The sequence below is a fragment of the Diadema antillarum genome, unplaced genomic scaffold (assembly GCF_040938485.1).
Source record: "Diadema antillarum isolate AM-2024a unplaced genomic scaffold, OU_Dant_1.0 scf00000139, whole genome shotgun sequence".
In the NCBI taxonomy this organism is placed as follows: Eukaryota; Metazoa; Echinodermata; class Echinoidea; order Diadematoida; family Diadematidae; genus Diadema; species Diadema antillarum.
The window spans coordinates 422,359-441,844 of NW_027271028.1; the positions used below are offsets into that span (position 1 = coordinate 422,359).

At 38.9% G+C, this 19,486-nt stretch overlaps 1 protein-coding gene across 1 annotated transcript in view; it reads left to right on the forward strand.

Annotated features, from left to right (window-relative positions):
* The window catches only part of LOC139721116 (protein Obscurin-like), a 150,253-nt gene extending 130,767 nt beyond the window's left edge, over window positions 1–19,486 (forward strand). Inside the window, exons 20-28 of the mRNA XM_071632447.1 lie at window positions 8,558–8,851; window positions 12,433–12,564; window positions 13,631–13,795; window positions 14,283–14,481; window positions 14,889–15,171; window positions 15,879–16,065; window positions 16,687–16,765; window positions 17,452–17,601; window positions 18,858–19,486. Of these exons, the coding sequence (XP_071488548.1) occupies window positions 8,558–8,851; window positions 12,433–12,564; window positions 13,631–13,795; window positions 14,283–14,481; window positions 14,889–15,171; window positions 15,879–16,065; window positions 16,687–16,765; window positions 17,452–17,601; window positions 18,858–19,062 (1,694 nt within the window). The 3' untranslated portion in view covers window positions 19,063–19,486. The remainder of the gene's footprint in view (window positions 1–8,557; window positions 8,852–12,432; window positions 12,565–13,630; window positions 13,796–14,282; window positions 14,482–14,888; window positions 15,172–15,878; window positions 16,066–16,686; window positions 16,766–17,451; window positions 17,602–18,857) is intronic.

The window sequence follows — 19,486 nt, forward strand, 5'->3', positions numbered from 1 at the left end:
AAAAGATTGGATGGAGGAGAAGGAGATAGAAAGAGATATTTATGAGAGAAACCTATCAGATGGCAGTGGTTCTCATATTTCAGGCTCGCGCACCCCTCGCTTTGCAAGAAACTTATCCCTGATGTCCACAGACTCCTTTGACGAAACGGACGAGATGCCCCCTGCCGTACGTCCATCTCGTAGTCCCGACGTCATGGCTGCTAACAGGGACACTGATGTGATGGCAGCCAGTCGCAGCCTGACCCGGAGCAGGCGATCTGGCTTTGCTTTTCATTTCGGCGACCAGGAAGTGCCGGCCAATGCTTTCGTCAACACTCACGATGGTCACCAAAGTCCCAAGATGCTCTCAGTTGCAGAGATGATGCTGAAGCTTCACGCAGACACCCAGAAGGGAGACGGGAGTAGAGATCTTGGTCCTGATGATAAAAAACTGAAAGACTCGCAGAGGACCAGTCAAAATGCAGGAAACTATGATGGTTTGAGTGATGGAGTCTCAACAGCTGAGAAATTCAGTTTAGTAGGGCTGCGGAAAATGACTAGCTTTGAGATAGAGGAGGATTTGAAGTTCCTGCGCGTTGATTGTGACAAAAGTTTGGACTTGACCCTGCAAGAGAAAATAACTCTATTGTGGTACGAAAGGTGGGGTAGATTTGCTGCGTGGATCATTCTTGGAATGTTGATCGCTCTTTGTTTGAGATTCTTGCTTGCTCTGTGTTATTATACTTTGGCGAGTTGACAAGTTACCACTGTGATTGAAATAATGTATGCCAAAGAACTTGCTTGGTTCTGTACCTTCCACACTCCTTATTAGCAAACATCTGAATGACATATATATGATTTAATGTGGCATTTTAGCCAATTAACCAAAGCTATTGTGGCCCTGTGGACAAGCCCAATCTCTCCATCATAAGGTTGAGGGTTCAAGTCCATTATTTGAAATGGCATTGCCACTAGGAAGGTTATTCAGAGAGGGGCCTATAGCTGTTGGTCCCAAAGTTAGTTTATTTTGAGCATTTGGCTGCATCTTTAGCGATTGTGACAGTAAATTAACATCCAAACAGTCTATTTTCTCGATAGATGGAATACATATTTTTTGTCAGTCATAATGTTTGAAAAACAGTTGTTCCTTGTTCTACCATGACTGCAAATCTTACTGAAGCAAAACATTTCTATTTCCTGTCATTTCATGAAAAGCAGTATGTGTTTCATCTGTGAATAGTCCAAAAGGTTTATGGAGGTGCAGGACCTTTCCCATCATACAGAATTTTTGGTTTGGTAAAGGCAAAATCTTCTTTTCAGCTTTCCTTTCCATTTGCACAGAAAATCAAAACCTTTCTGACCCTTTTTTGTTATGTGAGAACTGCGCAGTATGGATACCAAAACCCTCTCACCTGAACCTCCAACTGGTATTTGAGAGTACATTAACCCGTTGAGGACGGGCTGATTTTGCTTCAACACACATTTCCCATAAACCCCTGCCCGGGTATACTCGGAACTCATCCTCAACAGGTTAATGCTGCTGTGACCCATTGACACCACTGTTGGTGTTAGATTTTAAAAATTGATGAATGGAGGGAAAAAATGACTTTGTTTGAAAAAAAAAATCTAGAATACACAGATTGATGCCACCTCTTCAATCTATTGTTGCATAACTCGCGCTTACACATTAAACATTAACAACATGAAAAAGAGTAACAAAAAGGAAAATAGTCAGGTACATGAGGAATAGCATTAAGAGATATATCAACAAGGGTAATATGAGTTCATGTATATTGTCAATCATATTAGATTATGAAAGGTCACTATCATCTTATATTAACAAGATAATTCTCTTTTGATCAGATTTTTTTAAGATTCAACGAATGGGAGAGATGTATGTGGGAAAACATCCATTTACTGAAAAAGTGGAAATTTTCGTGGTGTGGAAATTTTTTGCACATTTCGTGCAGCATAAAACTAGTGCAAAAATCAAAGCACAGCATGAAACTAGCATGAAAATTAAAGCATGCAAATATTTTTGGCTTGTATTATGTAATAACATTTTATCTCTTTCATCCCATGGAATTAAAAGGTTTAAAATTAATTCTACTCAACTGAGTATGACAAATTTTTCAATGGAACATTTCCACTTTTACAGTTGGCATTAAGCATAAAGTTCAGTAACTCATTAGGTCATTGAGTGATAGTGATGGCAGAGTTGATACTCTAAGATGAATTATGTAATTTCATCATATGATAATGCAAGTGGATAATTTTGGAAATATTTGTCCTTTTACTGCTGAATTTACACTCTTGAAATGAGGAATAGAGCAGTGAAATGTGATCTTATGTGCCTGAGATTGCTCATAAATTTATATTTTATTGAGGATTGTTGCAGACATGTAGATTGTTGATTTCTTGACACTGTCAACTCCTGGAATTGTTACATTGATATTAAGTTTTCAATTTGTTTGATTGTGTGGATACACAAAGTCATACGCACAGTGCATGACAGACAAATTATGATTTGACCAAGAAATCAGTGATAATATATCAAAAAGAGATATTTCAGACCTTCATAGATGAAAAATGAAATTGCTTTTTGCTCTCTTTGTTTCACAAGAATCATGAGATATATGACATGAATGAATTACCTCAAGTTGTAATGGCAGTTCTTTATAGATAAAAGGTAGCTGTGTCGTACATGCTGTATAGAATGCGTGTACAAGATTTCACTCATGATTTTCAGCAAGGATTGTTGCTATATTCTTTATTTGATATTTGCTACAACGATTTCATCAGCTGAAATCTGAAAGGTGATGACAAGTGTATTAGCTATTAAAGGGACTGTACAGTACTGGTTGAGGTGAGGATTCAGCTTATAACGTTTTGCGAGATATTCAGAAACCACTCTATAAAATGTTAAAGAGCATGTAATTCTAAGGGGAATCAAAACTTTATTTGATGAAAATCGGTTTTGAAATGACTGATATATCCAAAAACAAGGTAAGACAAAGAGATCCTAATAAAAGTCATGACCTGTCAATTTTATTAGGATTGCTTTTTTTGGATATCTCAGCCATTTCAAGGCCAATTTTCATGAAATAAACGTTAAATCTTCCTTGAAATTACATGCTTTTTCATATTTCATAAGAGATTTCTCATTATCTCACAAAAAAAAAACGTTATACACCTGAATCCTCACCTCAACCAGTACTGTACAGTCCCTTTAACCCTTTATATGATTTGAGTGCCTTCTGACACAGACAACCCCCATTATAGGCACTGAAAGGGTTAACTTGTTACCTCCCAGAAGTGGTAAATCCACATCTGTGACCATACATCACAAAACCAACAAAAGTCCCACCCCTTGATTTTACGCGAGTGCTCATAAAAGGTGAAATGGGTCAACTGAGTAAATCTTGATTTTTTTTCATATTTTCTGAAAGAGCTATCCCTTTTCTACATTATTCTATAGTTTGGGATCATAACATGAGTGGGAAAGTGTGTTTTCAGCAGTTTTTCTACAACCCTTTTTTTTTGGGGGGGGGGTGAGAGAATAGAATGATCACGTACGTCTTAGTGGCCCCTTTTCATTTCTTGAAATCCTTTGCACACTCTTCAATCTCAAGTCTAATGACTTTTGCAAGGATAACGCTACTACATTGAAAGTTGGTATTAATCATGGACAGAATGTGTAATAGAATATGCTTAATTTCAGCTTAATCTCATAATCCCTTCATTGTTGTTGCTCCAGTGGTTTACATCCTGTGTTTTGTCCTTTTCATCACACAGCTAGCACGGCTTGGTAAAGGTTAAGCACTTGAATAGGGCTCTTTTCTAGTTCACACTTTTCCAGAGTGTGTGCTTTATTTCCATTATTTAGATGGGTTAGGGGAATGCATTATTTTGAATTGAGTTATACATCATTTTAAAGCTTAAGGTTTGCTCTTTGAGAATCTGCCCTTAACTAAAAATCCATATCTGGCGACTCTTTGGTGGTTTTGTGATGCAGGGTCACATAGACCTGACATAATTTTATGCTATATTAAGTTTAAACAAGCAGTTGGTTACCGTATACACACAGGTATTCATTGTCACAGTCTATTGTGACCCAGACAAGTATATGTAAACTGTGTTGGATTGTAAGCACATACTCTCACATTTGCTCCCTTGACTTGGCAAAAGAGTGTTGGAATAGTATGTTATGATTGATGGGAGTTTGACACAGCTATAGACCCTGTGATCCATCCGGTGATAGGAAAAAAGGAGAGCCTAATCTGAATTTATGACATGAAAATGGGTTGTTTGTTTGTTTGTTTTTACTTTCCACTTACTTGTTAATAGCTGCATTCTATGCATTGTTAGGTAGTCTCTAACTTTTGCATACAGATAAGAGAATGACTACCAGATGCACAGCTTTGTGAAGGTATTGTTATTTTATTTTTAGTTTGTTTGATGTACCATGGGTGTGCAGAGTTTAGATGGATCAAATGAATCAAAACCTCTCTGAATTAAGGCTGGAAGACGTAATGTTAACAAACAAAGTAGAACAAAGAGTCTGGTAAATATTATTACGAAAAGTCATAATATCATTTGTTGTAACTAGATGATGAAGTGGTAAAGGTCAAGTCTTCTGCTACTCATTAATATGGTTATGAAATACAAGTAATGTGTGCCAAATCTTCAGAACTTAGAAGAAATCTACCAAGAGTGCCATTTACATGGATGTGAGTGTTTTGCATGGTTCTCTGGATTTGGTAGTGCTCTTTCAATTCAAAAGTGAAAATTGAAGTCATTTATTGCTCATAATTTCGTTTTAAAGCAATTGTTGAAAATCCTAATTACCAAAGGTCTTCATGAATGTAAATTACAATTTTGCAATGTTTTGAAGAATTGTCCTTTCGTTTTGGAGCTGAAGCCATTTTGCGATTTTGTTTTTTTTTAAAGAGATTTGCTTGTTGGTAATGCCATTAGCACAGTGCTTTCAAATTTGTATAAATTGTATCAAGGTTTTAAATGAGCGAGATTTCTTTTTGTGTGTGTGGATTTTCCTCTTTTTTAGCCTCGATGCTTATTTGTAGTTGTACAGTGGTTTAACACATGGAATATCTCATCAGTAACTCAATGCGAAGACACATAATTTGGTGTGATGTGTATGGCTATCATTTATTAAAATTTTCAGTTTAACTTTGAGAGTAAGACTACCATCTTTTGATGGTGGTATTTTTGAAATAAGGTTGAAATATAAATTTGAGGTTTGTGGTTTGCATAAGGTTAGATATTTTGCATATTTCAAACCAATTGAAAAGCTTGTTTTGGAAGAATCAGTATGTAATACACCAGGAGGTGAACTGTACTTTTCTGGAAGAAGAAAAAAAAAATGAGAAAAGATTTGGACATTGTGTTACAAGAAATAATGTTTAAATTCAGTGAACCTCTCGTGCAGGCAAAGACTTGAAAGTGTTTTATTCAGTGTAGCTGTCACGCTCACTTTTGGTTGTGATAACAGGTACTTGTATGTCTGATCATTTGCTTCACTGCCTGTACAGAGTAGTTTTGACAGACTGTGGTTGTGATTAATCTTCTCTCAAGATAGTTTGCGTCACAACTCATTGTAGAAATAAATTAGCTATACTCTCCACAAGTGCAATTGTCTCTGTGAGATATCAAAAACAAATTTATTTGAAGAAGCATGCCGAATGTTGGCTTATGATATGTAAAGTTGAGAAGCATGCATTTATTTCAAAGAAAGTTGGTATTCATTCAGCCAGAAAAGATGATGAACACATACTCTGGTGTGTGTTTTAAGTGTAAGAAGAGTAAGAAAAATGAAGACTGAAAATCCATTTGACAATATAAGCTGCAGGTTAGATCGTGGAATTCTTTTGATTAATGCTGTGCATTGAATTTGAATTGATTAATGACAGTGAATTGTAAAACAGTGTCAAGAATAAACAAAATTATATGATATAATGGTTTCCAAACAAATGACAAGCATGATTCTGTGGCTTTTTCCTATGGTGTCAAGCATGGGTGTAAATTGTACCCCCTCCCTCCCCTCCCCCCCCCCCCCCCCAACACACACGCCATTACCCAAAGGACTTCGTCAGGTCACAACTGCTATGCTGCAGTAGTCGGCTTTTTGTCCCTTCCACCTCAGAGGTGATGTTCGTTATACCGAAATTTTGTTATTCTGAAACACACAAATTCCGTATACTGACATGTTCATGAGTCTGAAAATAAAATAGAGTTTATCAACCTGAACTTTTGTTTCGTTATTCCCATGGTTCATTTTTCCGATTCTGAAGATTTGTTAATTGAAAAATAAAGTGAGATTTGTCATTCTGAAGGTTCAAAATGTTCCAAAATGATAGAACGTATGGACTAACCAACTTTCGGAATAACTAACCTTATTTCGTTCTTGGACTCACAAACCTTAAGAATAACGAACTTTTGTTTTCGTTTTTAGACCAATAAACATTCGGAATAATGAACCTTATTTCATTTTCAGACTAGCAAACTTTCAGAATAGCGAAATTTCAGAGGAACGAACTGCTACCCCATCAAAGGTATTCTACCAGTTCTGTTTAAACTGAAGAATAATAGTACACTGCCATGCATGGAGGACAACTATCAAGATGTATCTACCACTCCAATTTGTTCCATTGCAACTTCTTACCCCCTCTTCCTCTTCAAGAAAGTGAGACGATGAATTTCTGACCCAAACACGACCTTTTTTCAGCTAACACTTCCATTTTGACCTACAATAATTTGAAGAGTATAATGACAGGAAATAAAATGTTTTCCAAGTTATCTATATCAATGCAGCTGTGCCACAAAACTGTGTTTCCCCATCCCCGAGAAAAAAAAAGTGTTATGCTTAATGAGTGATGACAGCATTGTGAATTAGAGTAGAAATCAGGGGGAATTGGTTTGCAACCGATTACACAGGTGTATAATGTTTTCACTCTCAAAAAGGCAAAGTCGACTCTCGGAAGATCGATAAATGGTTTAACCGTACAGCGACCATACTCAAATAACCAGTGAATCTACATGTATTCTTCAAAACATAAACAAGTAAAAACAACAAAGAGCTCACTGTCCTGAAGTCTTTTCTTCATTGAATCCACACTGTGTGTTTTTTTATTCATTTTTGAACGTGTTGAATCTGCATTATGATTGGATGGATTCCTGAATCCAACCGAGATTCTTCATCGTGAGGTCATCATGTAACTCTCTTGTACATTTACCATCACACACATGTAGCTTACCTCATTCTAGTTAAACTTTGTGGTATACAAATAGTTTCGATTAATTCAACATGATTAGCAATTGGTTCAGCACAACTACATCATTTATTCGTCATTATACTCCCTATCTGGTGTAAGTATTTGATTATCGACAAATTCATTTCATCTCGTACTGCACGATCCCAGTCATAATACAGATAGAGTTGCTTTTCATGCTTGTAAAAGCTTTCTGGAGAAAGCTTATGTACCCATATTTATCTCATTTGTTCTTTATACCACCACTTTATGTACCCATTACGCATACCATTCAAACTAATTTACAACTTGTACAAGTCCAGACTCACTGGGCAATAATTTCACTTATATATTTTATTTCTGTCCAGGCTTGTGTTTCTCAAGATGTAATGATTCTATGACATAAAATGCTACATTTTGACTCTACCTTTCTCTTCGTGTGTTGCATATAATACATTCTGTTTAAATGTCTATGCTTTAATCTGGAATTGTGCATCAATTACCTTGCGCTATCATGATGTCTTTCATCTGCTTTCTCTCACCGTTTCTTTGAAAATATTCCATCATCATATTTATCTTCATTAAAATGAATATCATAACCGCTATCATCACTACCACCGTCGCTATTCAACTTTTATCAATATCATTATAAATCTATCACTGTGTTTATCACGATCAACATCCTCGTCGACACCGCCTTCGTAATCATCACTGTCGCATCTTTACCAATACACCTGCCACCAAACATCGTGTCATTCGTCATCCCGCGGCAATTCCACCTAAACTTTGGCACTGACTGTTTCACTCTATGGTCATCACCATGGCAACCTTGGTCATTTCTATTGTGTCCTCCGTGTCCTCTTTTTCGTATTCTCTTTCTTTGTTTTCGACTTTTACCTCTCTCTCTCTTTCTCTCTGTGTCACACACACACACACACACACACTCACACACACACACATCGTTTCTCTTCGTCAATTCTTCATTACTTTTCATTGTCTTTTGTCTTCCATCTTGTTATGAGATATTCGCATTTCTTCATCTGTTTCCCGTGTGCTATATTCTCTGTACCATCGTACTTCATTCCTATTTCCTGTCGAATCGGTGTACGGATTTTGAATGTTCATGCGTATAATCATTGCGACCACACATTTGGAACGCCATCCCATCCCGCCCATCTGTGGCTCGCGCAATGTCACCCCATCCATGCCACGCCCCTTTTCTGCCACGGTCAACCCCATCTCATTCAAACCACGCCCACCATGCCTCACCTCTACCACGCCCATCAAAACACCTGCATCGCACCGTGTAGACCAAGCTCCAGTGTTCGAGGTTGAGCTGAAGGACATCACGGTGATGGAAATGAGTGAACTGGAATTGACCTGTCAGGTGACGGCCACGCCCAAACCCACAATGACCTGGTATCACGAGGATACCAAACTGACCAAGGCAGGGGGCGGGGCCCGTCGGCTCCAAATCGGCTTGGAGAAGGGTAAGGCTTTTCTGAGGATACCACGGATCAGCAAGGCGGACGCGGGACTGTACAAGTGCGTTGCGACCAACAAGGTCGGCACGGTGGAATCCACTGCAACTCTTAGCGTGGCTGGTAAGTTCATCATGTATCTTGGTATGTTCTGTGAAATCGGCTTGGGATCCGCCCATTGGACCTGCCTGTGACTTTGTCACACAGTAATAAGGTCTTAGTATACTGCACATGTAATAGAACTTGATGTTTGGTGTATTATGTTACACGTTAGAGTCACTCAGATTTCAGCGAGACACAATCGTGACAAGCTCTCTCGCTCTGTCGAGCAGCAGTGCAATTATTATTATGTACCTCAAAATGAGCCGCAAACTCTCACAATTTTAAATTGTATTGTTCAGGATTTTAAAAAAATATGTGAAAAAATGAAAGTATGAGTTTACATAGTAGATACAGATGGTACTGTAAATTTTGCAGAATATATTTTGTTAGTATCAAGGTAAAAAGGAGAGTTGTTAGGCTCCATATGAACGAAAAGCTCGTGCTTTTGATTCTGACCTGGCCAAAATGAGACAAAGTAGTGACATCAGATTAAAAACGGAAAACAACTGAGACGAGTTCATTCCCAGCTGGAAAGGACACAGTGTTCCACAGTGTGTTCTCAATGTGTTCGCCTAGTCGACTATGTGAAATCGCTCGAATTCAACAGTGTGGAGATGATTTCACACTGTGGTGTGGTTTTTCACAGAGAGTTCACATAGTAATGTTTTGTTTCACACCGTAAATTGATGATTCACAATGTGTTCAGTGTTAAAACGCTCGAAGTTAACAGTGTGAAAAGACTTCACACTGTGTTCACAATGTGTTCACATTGTGTTTCACACTGCTCAGTGTTTCACATTGTGTGAAACACTGTGTTCTATTCAGCAGGGATTCCTCCTCTGTTCAACATCCTTGTAGCACTGCTGTATTGGATCACCAGGACACAAAGCTCGTAGTATTTATGTGAATTTCTCGTACTCCCTGTTTAGTTTTGATCGATGTTCTGTTCTGTTTTGTTTTGTATTGTTTTGTTTTGTATATTGTCGCGTTGCGTTTACAAAGATATCAACAGCATGACGCATTACAAACGCAGCATATGCCCTAACCGGATACATCAAGTATGTTATACAAGAAATGGGATTTCAATACCGTAATTACCTTGAATGCTTAGAGCGCCGCGCTGCATCCCCGATACACTAAAAACTGTTATCTTACACTGATTTGTACACTGATTTTTGCATCAGATGAGTTTTATTGTAACATCACCTAACATTCACTTATGCGATGTGTGGTTGTTTTACACCGTAAGAATTACACGTCTATTTTGCTGCATAAGTTTAACGATTTGACACACGGTCTAACAAATCTAACGAGTGTTAATCGATTATTTACGGTTCTATTTTGTTTGTCTATAATTTGTATATGATGTTTTTCTCCTTTATGACTCTACGTACTTGTAATAGACACTGACACGGAGCATGAGTTATTCAGTCCACACACTGAGCTATGCACCGATATCTGCAGTCTACACTATAACATATCTTATACGATGAATATACCAGAAATTTCATCTCTTACGGTACTGAAAGCATCTGTAACCATTTACGTGCACACCATTTTATTGATACCGTATGTCGCATTAATCCGTTACCTGACAGGTACTTACGATTCTCCCTAGGTTTTGAGTATGGCTCTTTCGAATCCTTAAGTAATACATTTATCAACTCTGGTTCCATAGGAGAAATAGAGACGCTGAGACTCTTATTTTTGAAAACAGTCTAATTCAGATGTATACCCGAAGGACAAAGGGTTGCATCAGTTCCTTTTACGAAAACTGATGCAAGTATTACTTACATGTAAAATAAATAATCTCAAGGACTCGTTGAATGACGAAACAAACGAATGACACAAATAATTATTTAGGTTAATTGTTAATGCTGCATAAAGGCGAGGTATATAGTATTTAGTTTCAGTCGTACACGAAATATAAAATCACAATCATTTGTCATTTCAAAGGTCATTTTGAACCCAAAGAGTAAGACGATAATAATAGTTTATACAGTCCTATACAGATAAAAGTGAACATTAACAATGTCATGTTCAACTGTAAAGTTCCAGCTAGCTTTCCCGTTCTTATACCACTGCTAAATATCCTCTTCCACTCTTATTTGTATTCATTAGTACTCATTTGTATGTTATTCCTCGCTTTCAGCAATCGATTCATTGATTCTTTTTCCGCATTTCCGTTTCATTCATAAATGTATAACATAAAGTCAACAAACAAAGTAATTGAATCTAATGTTGCTAATACTTGGAAACGTGTAAATGATTGACTTAAATGTACAGCATTGTTTCATAAAAAGACAAACTGAAGGCGAACAGGTGTCATTTATGCTTAAATACAAACTTTAAGATTTCATGTACAATACGTGCTGTTCAAGAGAGAAATTAAACGTATCTATGTGTAATAGAAAGACACAAATGATACGGCAGACATGTGGCAGAGTAAAGCCCGCCGCACACTACACGATTTTGCCCCGATTCACCGGTCTTAAGACCTTAAGACTAGAAGTGTGACGTCACAGTCTTGCCATTTTCTAGTCGTACGACTGGGTCTTAGCGCCAGTCGTAGAGATTTGACATGTTGAATCTCTACGACCAGTCGTGAGCTTTCAGCCATTCACAATGCAGCAAAATGCAAACGCACGCAGTGCGCACTGCGCGCGCTTTACAGTCGGGTCGTATAGTGTGCGGTGTCCGGTCGTACGACTGGTCTTAAGACCCAGCTTGGCTTAAGACTTTAAGACCAGTCGAATCGTGTAGTGTGCGGTGGCCTTAAATGGATAATCAAGTCCCCGTTTACCGAGTGGGAAAATATGCCGAGGTGCATAGTGCAAAGGTATTGGGAGTTTGTGATACAATGAGTTGTGTGTGTCTGATAGAGAATGTATGTTTTATGGTCATGTTTGTTCAATACGCAAAGTACCGGGTCCTTTCTTGCATAATAAGAGTGAATTGAGAAAGCGAAATGATCGAATAATTAGCAACATGCAGAGACTCCAACTCTCCCGTTTTCGACGGGAGATCTCCCGCCGAAAGCCCAATTTTGCAAAATCTCCCGTTCTCCCGTTTGAGATTTGATTTCTCCAGCCCTGGCTCTGTGTCTCCCGGTGGAAAGGATTTCTTACTTATTGCTATCGTATGTTGAAAAAAAAAAAAAAAAAAGATAGCACCAGAGAACATCTAGAACCCTAGGAACTTCGCGCTTCGCACACATCAACTTGGAGTCTCCCGTTTGCCAGGGGTTTCGGGCGGGAGAATCTCCAGATCAGAAGGTGCTTGGGGTTGGAGTCTCTGAACATGTTCTAATCGTCAGATGTGTATTGATTTAACATTATTAATCGTTAATCTTGTCAGTCTCTTGCAGGTTATTTTGATTGCGTATTTTGCAGCCTCTTGATTTCATTTCTAAACATTTTGTATTCATCAATCATTTCCCTTTGTCTTGTTGTGTCTGTTTGTTCGTACCCGTGTATGTTTGTATGTGTACGTTCTAGTGTCTCATTTTCTCTATTTCATGTCTGTGTAATGCAAATGGATAGTACCCGTCATGATGTCTTACAAACGGTTTGCTTTCTTGACTTTTTGTGGCTCTCGTGTAGCTGTTCCTGATGCTCCATCTCGGCCCAAAATCCCACTTGTCTCGGCCCATGAAGCTTTCGTCACCTGGAAGATGAGCAACCCGCCCAAGAAGGATGATCTTGAGGGATATTTGTTGCAGTGTAGGAAAGCAGGTCAGAGTTTAGTTGCCTTCTTCTCATCACATCAAGTTTCCATGATACACAATTACATGTATGTATGATTTACAAGCGGTGAACGTGATCGTGTCTGTACCATACTACGATATATCATTGGTTATGATACCCGATTGTTCAGTCTTCAATTGTCAAAACTTGGATATCAACGACATTCCACTTATCTTTCAGTTTTGATGTCTTACTTCAATGATTGAAAATTAGATAATAGCTTTCATCACTTTCTTTTTTTCTTCGGCATTGTCAGAGAACAATACAATAGTCACAAAAACACAAGCGTGGTACAAGAGTGTAAGAAGCTAGGCTTTCCCTGGTGATGCCTGATTTCTTAGGATGTAAACACCCCAACAATTAGAACTCTGTATCAAAGGAATCATTTAACATTCGGACGAGTAAACAACTTCAGCCTTACACGCCTAGCAGTACTTGGTGTTCATGCATCCATTATCCTTTCATGAAGCTAAAGACCATTCGTAACTAAATATACGTATATATTAATTATCTGTTTAAAAGAAAAAAAATGAATGTACATGTAGAGAATGTGCTTTCTTTTCACAATAAAGTGCATTCCGGGAAAGCAGTGGTCTGTTTCACGACAGCCGTATAAGAGACCTTTCCCTCATAAGACACACTTATGAGAGACTTCATAAAATGGATTTTACTTCTCTTTGAAAGTCTCTCATAGCTACAAATGAGCGACTTTGGCCATACTGACATTTATGTATAGACTTTTATGTGATGACTTCATGAAACGGACCCTAGGACAGGGGTCAGGGAATGCGGCAACATTAAAAGCTATGATGAAGCGCATTATAACGAATTATAGTAAGATTTTGAATATTGAGCATGTGCATATCAATTTGATTTGATTTGTGTTCGCTACGGAAGTATAACTGACTTACACAGCCAAAGGGACCTATGACTTTATGTCCCTTCCGAAAGACTATAGTTGTTCATCTTTTTCAATACAAGTACTGATTCTTGACTAGTTTTTGAAGGTTTGACTAATTATCGTAACAATCATAACGATCCTTACTACACACAGGTGACAAGCAGTGGCTTGTGGTATCGGACGTGATCAAGGAGTGCAACTTCCATGTTAAGTCATTGAGCCCCGAGAACGAGTACCGCTTTCGTGTGGCATGTCGCAGCCCGCACGGCCCCGGGCCGTTCAGCAAATCTTCCGTGCAATTCAAAACACTCCCCGAGGGTAAGTACAGTCTCACACAATGTTTTCAAGAGTTGATTGTACTAGCGTTTATAAATGCTATATAAGCAATGAACTTTAGAGAGTACTGCAGTATTACTTTACAGGGGTCGCGTCATTTTGGGCGTGTGTGTGTCTTTGTATTTTTGTGCTTGTGTGTGTGTATGTGGGGGTGTCAAGGGTCAATCCCCCCCCCCCCCCCGTTCGGCGGCCCTTGTTCGAGAGTTAAAGCACAGCTTAACAACTTAACGATAAGCCATTTATTTCATTCGAAACAATATATCAAGTTAATTTTTGTTACTATTCATTCAATGTTGTTAATTGCCTGAAACGAAATGGTACATTAATGACCCATACTGGACAACCCGTCCTTTTTTTTCTGTCAAAAGATCGATTTCACCTGTATCAAAACTGGTGGAGGGGCGAAGATGACGAGAAAATGCTCACTTTTTGCACTGCCATCACGATTTCTACTTTTGTTCACCTGCAGGAGCCGAACCTCTCAACATGGAATCGATCACAAAGCTCCAGCATTCAAGAACCAGGTCCTTGTCGCGAGAGAGGCACAATTCGCGGGACCTGGTCCTCTCGGATCTCATCGACGACGAGGACCTGGGACCACTGGACCTATCTCTCAAGACATCCGTCATGCCTCAGAAGATTTACGAGATGCAGGAGGAAATTGGCAGGTGGGATTATTGATAGACTGGTGAATCAATGGATCGATTGATTAATAGACTGATTGGTGAATTGATTGATTGATTGATTGATTGATTGATTGATTGATGGGATGATTGATTGATTGATTGATTGATGGGATGATTGATTGATTGATTGATTGATTGATTGTTATTGATAGTTTGATTTATTGGTTGATTAAATAACTGATTGACTGGCGAATTGAATGAATTGGTCATTCACTTCTTTCCCTATTCCTATTCATACTGATATATTCATTGATTGATTGCTTGACTGATCGATGTATCGATTAAATTATTCTTGCAAAAGATATATGTGTTAGTAATCTTGAAAGACTGCTGTCGATCTCTACTCGTAGTAATAAGTCAGAACGTTCCCCTTTTTATCCTAATGACAGAGGGCGCTACTCGGTGATAATGCGATGCCGGCGGGCGGCCACATGTAAGGAGTACGCTGTGAAGATCTTGGCTTACACGAAGAAGACACAGGACAAGTGCCTAGCCGAGTACGAGCTCCTCAAGGAACTCTCCCACCCACACATCCTCCAGCTTCGCGATGCCTTCCTCACCAACCGACACGTCATGCTCATCACAGAGCGCTACTACGGCGGCTCCGTGCTCAAGTATCTCACCAAAGACGAATCTTACTCTGAACCAACCGTCGTCAGGATAGTCGCACAGGTAAACCTCCCTAAAAGCACCTTAAACATGACGTGATGAGGTTCGAGGTACTAACTATTGAGATGATGATAACGCCAATGCACCTTTTTGATCTAGACAAGGAACCTAGGTGACCTTATACCAGGTGTCCTTCTCACAGCACATTTTTAGCTTCCTCCAATCTTCTGTACCTACTATCGATGGAAAAAGTATCGCCAGCGACATGCTGCCTGGCTGCTGCAAACTATATAAAAAGAAATGGCATGAATAGAAGATTTTTGCTCACATTTAGAAAGATGTAAAATCACAGATGGAAAACCTGTTATGCAGACAATAATATCGCAACTCATAACTAAAAACATGCAAGAAATAAGAAAGAAATTCTATTCTCTGCTTAACACCACAGGTGCTATGAAACCGACGTACATACTGCGCTACTTTCGTTTTTTAAAATTCTCATCCTAAATTTGACTTCAAATCAAAAAGGATGTAAAAGCTTAAGAATCTGCTTCTCAAGCTTTTTAGTATTTGCGTATTTCTACCATGTCTCTTTCAATTTTACTGTTGTCTTAGAGGTTGATGATGTATGGGTTTACTGTCATCTTTATGTTAATAGCAGGTCGCTGCTACTACTACAAACTGTGACGGAGTTCTGAATAACTCGTCCATTGTTAATTCGGTACCAGTTTTTACCACTTACCCTCCTCACCGAATGACGATGATTTCAGATCTTAGACGCCTTGGAGCATTTACACGTGATGAACGTGGTCTACCTCGACCTCCGACACGACAACGTCATGATGGAAAGTCGACGGAAAGACGTCGTGCGCCTCATCGACTTCGGGTCGTGTCGCGTGATCAAGAAAGACGGAGGACAAAAGATGAAGAATATTGACGTGCTGCCGGAATTCCTGGGTGAGTTAAAAAAAAAAAACAGTCCCGGCCAGTTCATGTTTAGTCTCCTTTTGATGTTAGTTTTCTTGCAAATTCGGTAGTAATGAATTGTGGTACTGGCGTGGACGCACAGTCGCACAATATAATCGTGTTTAAGTACGTTGATTTCCAACCAGTTGTTCGTAAAATAGAGACTAATATACTTTACCCTCTATTTGACATGAAAGAGTTTCACTGAAAATATCTCACCGAGTGTAATCCTTTTGAAATACTTACTTACACCACAGGAATAGATGTATTCGAATATACTGCAATTATATAGTTTCAGCCCATAACAGTCATAGCAGTTATTTGAGGAGAAATGACTAATTTTCTAATCTGTACTTGCGCTCATGTCAAATTTCTATTCCATCCGTCCATTTTTTTTATATTGATAGATATAGGGATAAATAATTAATGAATAAATGGATGGACAATTAGATAGACAGAAAGAAAGATATAAAATTGAATTGATAGATAGGTAGCTTGAAAGAAAAATAGATAAAATGCATATCCTATACATTCATAGTTATGCAGCAAGAACAGAATACATAGATGGATAGAGAGATAGATACATGAATATTTTTTCCTGCTTGTCTGTAGCTCCTGAACTGGTGGTAAAAGGAGGGTTAATTGACTACGAGACCGACCTCTGGCCGTTGGGAGTTATGGTCTTCACGTGGTAAGTTCTTGGAGAGGAAAGACAGAATTACCGTTTAATATGTTTCCACACCGTGTTTCCTCATGGTGCAGCAGACGATCAAACGTGATCTTTTAGAGTATTGGCCTAAGAGCATGCCATACTATTACACGTTGTTGTTGTTCTTGTTGTTGTTGTTGTTATTATTATTATTGTTGTTGTTGTTGTTGTTATTTTGGATTTATTTGGCGTTTATAATTCCCCTAAGCATATTTACGCCAAATCTGTATTTGTAATGTTACTTTCAATTCCCAATGTTACCCTACATTATTTTTATTTTATTATGAATAATTCAAAATATGATCTGTAATGTAATTATCAAATAACAGTCTTCCTCACTAGCCTCTCAGTTCGAGTTGCCCGATCGACCATCGTATTTTTGGGGTGCCAGCCCGGCTCGGTACCTTGAGCAGGCTTCTCAGCAAGGACGGGTCGAGGGGGTACCTCCCTCGAGGTAGTCATAGTCTTTACTCAAGTCGTTGCCATGCTGTGCTCCTGAATATTTACTCACAAGGTATCATGATTGTACTAAATAAAATGACATGCATTCTCACTCAGTGGACATGTATTCGAGCTCTATTGGTTACACTGAGCGAGTATATTCTGCCAGACAGTGAATGCTAGATAGTATCTTGTTATTGAAGAAGATTTTTTTTTTCTGTCCTTAGGTTGAGTGGCATCACTCCCTTCCTGGGTAGAAATCATGAGAAGACGGTGTATAACGTGACCAGAGTGAAGTACAACCTAGCCAGTCTCTTTCCTAATGTCAGCGAGGAAGCCAAACAATTCGTCCAAGCCATCCTCAAGGAGAAACCCATGTGAGTTCCTCAGTCTTCCTTCTCCTCTTCCCCCTCCTCCTCCTCCTCTTCCTCCTCCTCCTTCTCATCCTTCTCCTCAACCTCCCCCTCCTCCCCCTCCTCCTCCTCGCCTCCTCCTCCTCTTCCTTTTCCTCCTCTTCTCCTTTTCCTCCTCCTCCTCCTCCTTCTCTTCCTTCTCCCCCTCCTCATCCCCCTCCTCATCCTTTCAATATCCTCATCCTCCTTCTCCCCTTGCTTCTCCTTCGTCATCTTCTTTAATCTCTCATCCTCCATCTCCTTCCCCTATATGTGGGGGCGCTGTGGCATAGTGGATAAGACTAACGACTCCCGATCGAGGACCAGCCCAGTGCTAACGTCCTTGGGCAAGATGTTTTTACACACCTGACACGTCCTTCTCAACCCAGGTGTATAAATGGGTACTTGCAATGCTAGGGTAATGACAATGGTAGGGCCTTCTGGTAGAGCAGTGGTAACACTGTGAAGAGTGAAGAGGCTAACCTTGATAAAGAAGACATTATTATTATTATTGTTATTATTATAATTATAGTTATAATTATTATTACTATTATCATTATTATTATTATTATCATTGTTATTACTATTATTATTTTCATTATTATTATCATTGGTGTTGTTGTTATGATTATTATCATTATCATCTCCTTTGTCTACTTCTTGCTTATCTTCTCATTTTCCTCATCTTTTCATCTTCTTCCTATCTTATTCATCTATCATTCTTGTCTTCTTGTCTTCCCCACTATTTCTCCTCTTCAATTTCTCCACCTCCCCATGTTTCATCCTCTTTTTTTATCCTATTAATAATAATAATGATAATAATTGATATGATTTATATAGCGCCAAATCCAATCTGCAGAGTGCTCTAGGCGCGGAAGGAAGAGAGAGTGAAGGAGATAAAAGACATACAAATATCAAGTACATGTAATGAGTAGTCAAATTGAGGCTTTAAACAAGTGAGTTTTTAGACTGCTTTTAAAGGAGTCTGATGAAGAACAATTTTTTTTACGGCTGAAGGTAAGTTATTCCATAAGGTGGGAGCAGCATGGTCAAAGGCACGTGTACCCCATAGTGTAGTGAATTTTGGAATTATCAGAGAACCGGAGTTGGATGAGCGTAGAGATCTAGCAGGGATGTAATTATTACATATATTAACTATTCCTCTTTCCTCCTTGACATGTTCCTGTAGTGTGAGAGGACTGATGTTTTTTTTTTCCTCCATTTCTCCTTCTTGTTATAAGGGATCGCCCGACGGTAGCGCAGTGTCTTGAGCACGACTGGGTGAAGAGCATCAACCGGCCTGGTGCCGCCCAGTCCCGGTCCTTCCCGAGTGAGCGACTGGCCACCTACCGCAACAACTACATCCTAAGACAGCAACAAACGTGTACAGCGGACAACGTGACGCTGAGAACGTACGGCAGCGGTGATGACGCCGATGAGTCGTAATGGTTGTGGACACCGGCTGTATCATAGTTGATTTCTCCATATTTTGGTGTATCATAAATATATTATCTATCACCTGCAAACAGACATTATTTTTCCTCCTTGTGTGAATGCGAGAGTGAATGAGTGGAATGGATAACTTGTATAACACATAACTCAGATTCATGGAGAAGACTGGAAACGTGTCTTTTCACGAATGTAAAATGACTGAATTTCAGTCATCGACACTATAGGCAATACACAGGCAAACGGAATTGATGCTTTAAAAATTAAAATTTCCCAGGTTTCGGATCTATACAACATACTTCAGGTTGATGCTATGAAATTTTAGGATACCAGGATATTTAGAAACAAAAGTAGTTTGGTTACTCTCTGACTGATAATCTTGGTGTATCTGTAACCGTCATCTACTTTTACTATAGCTCAA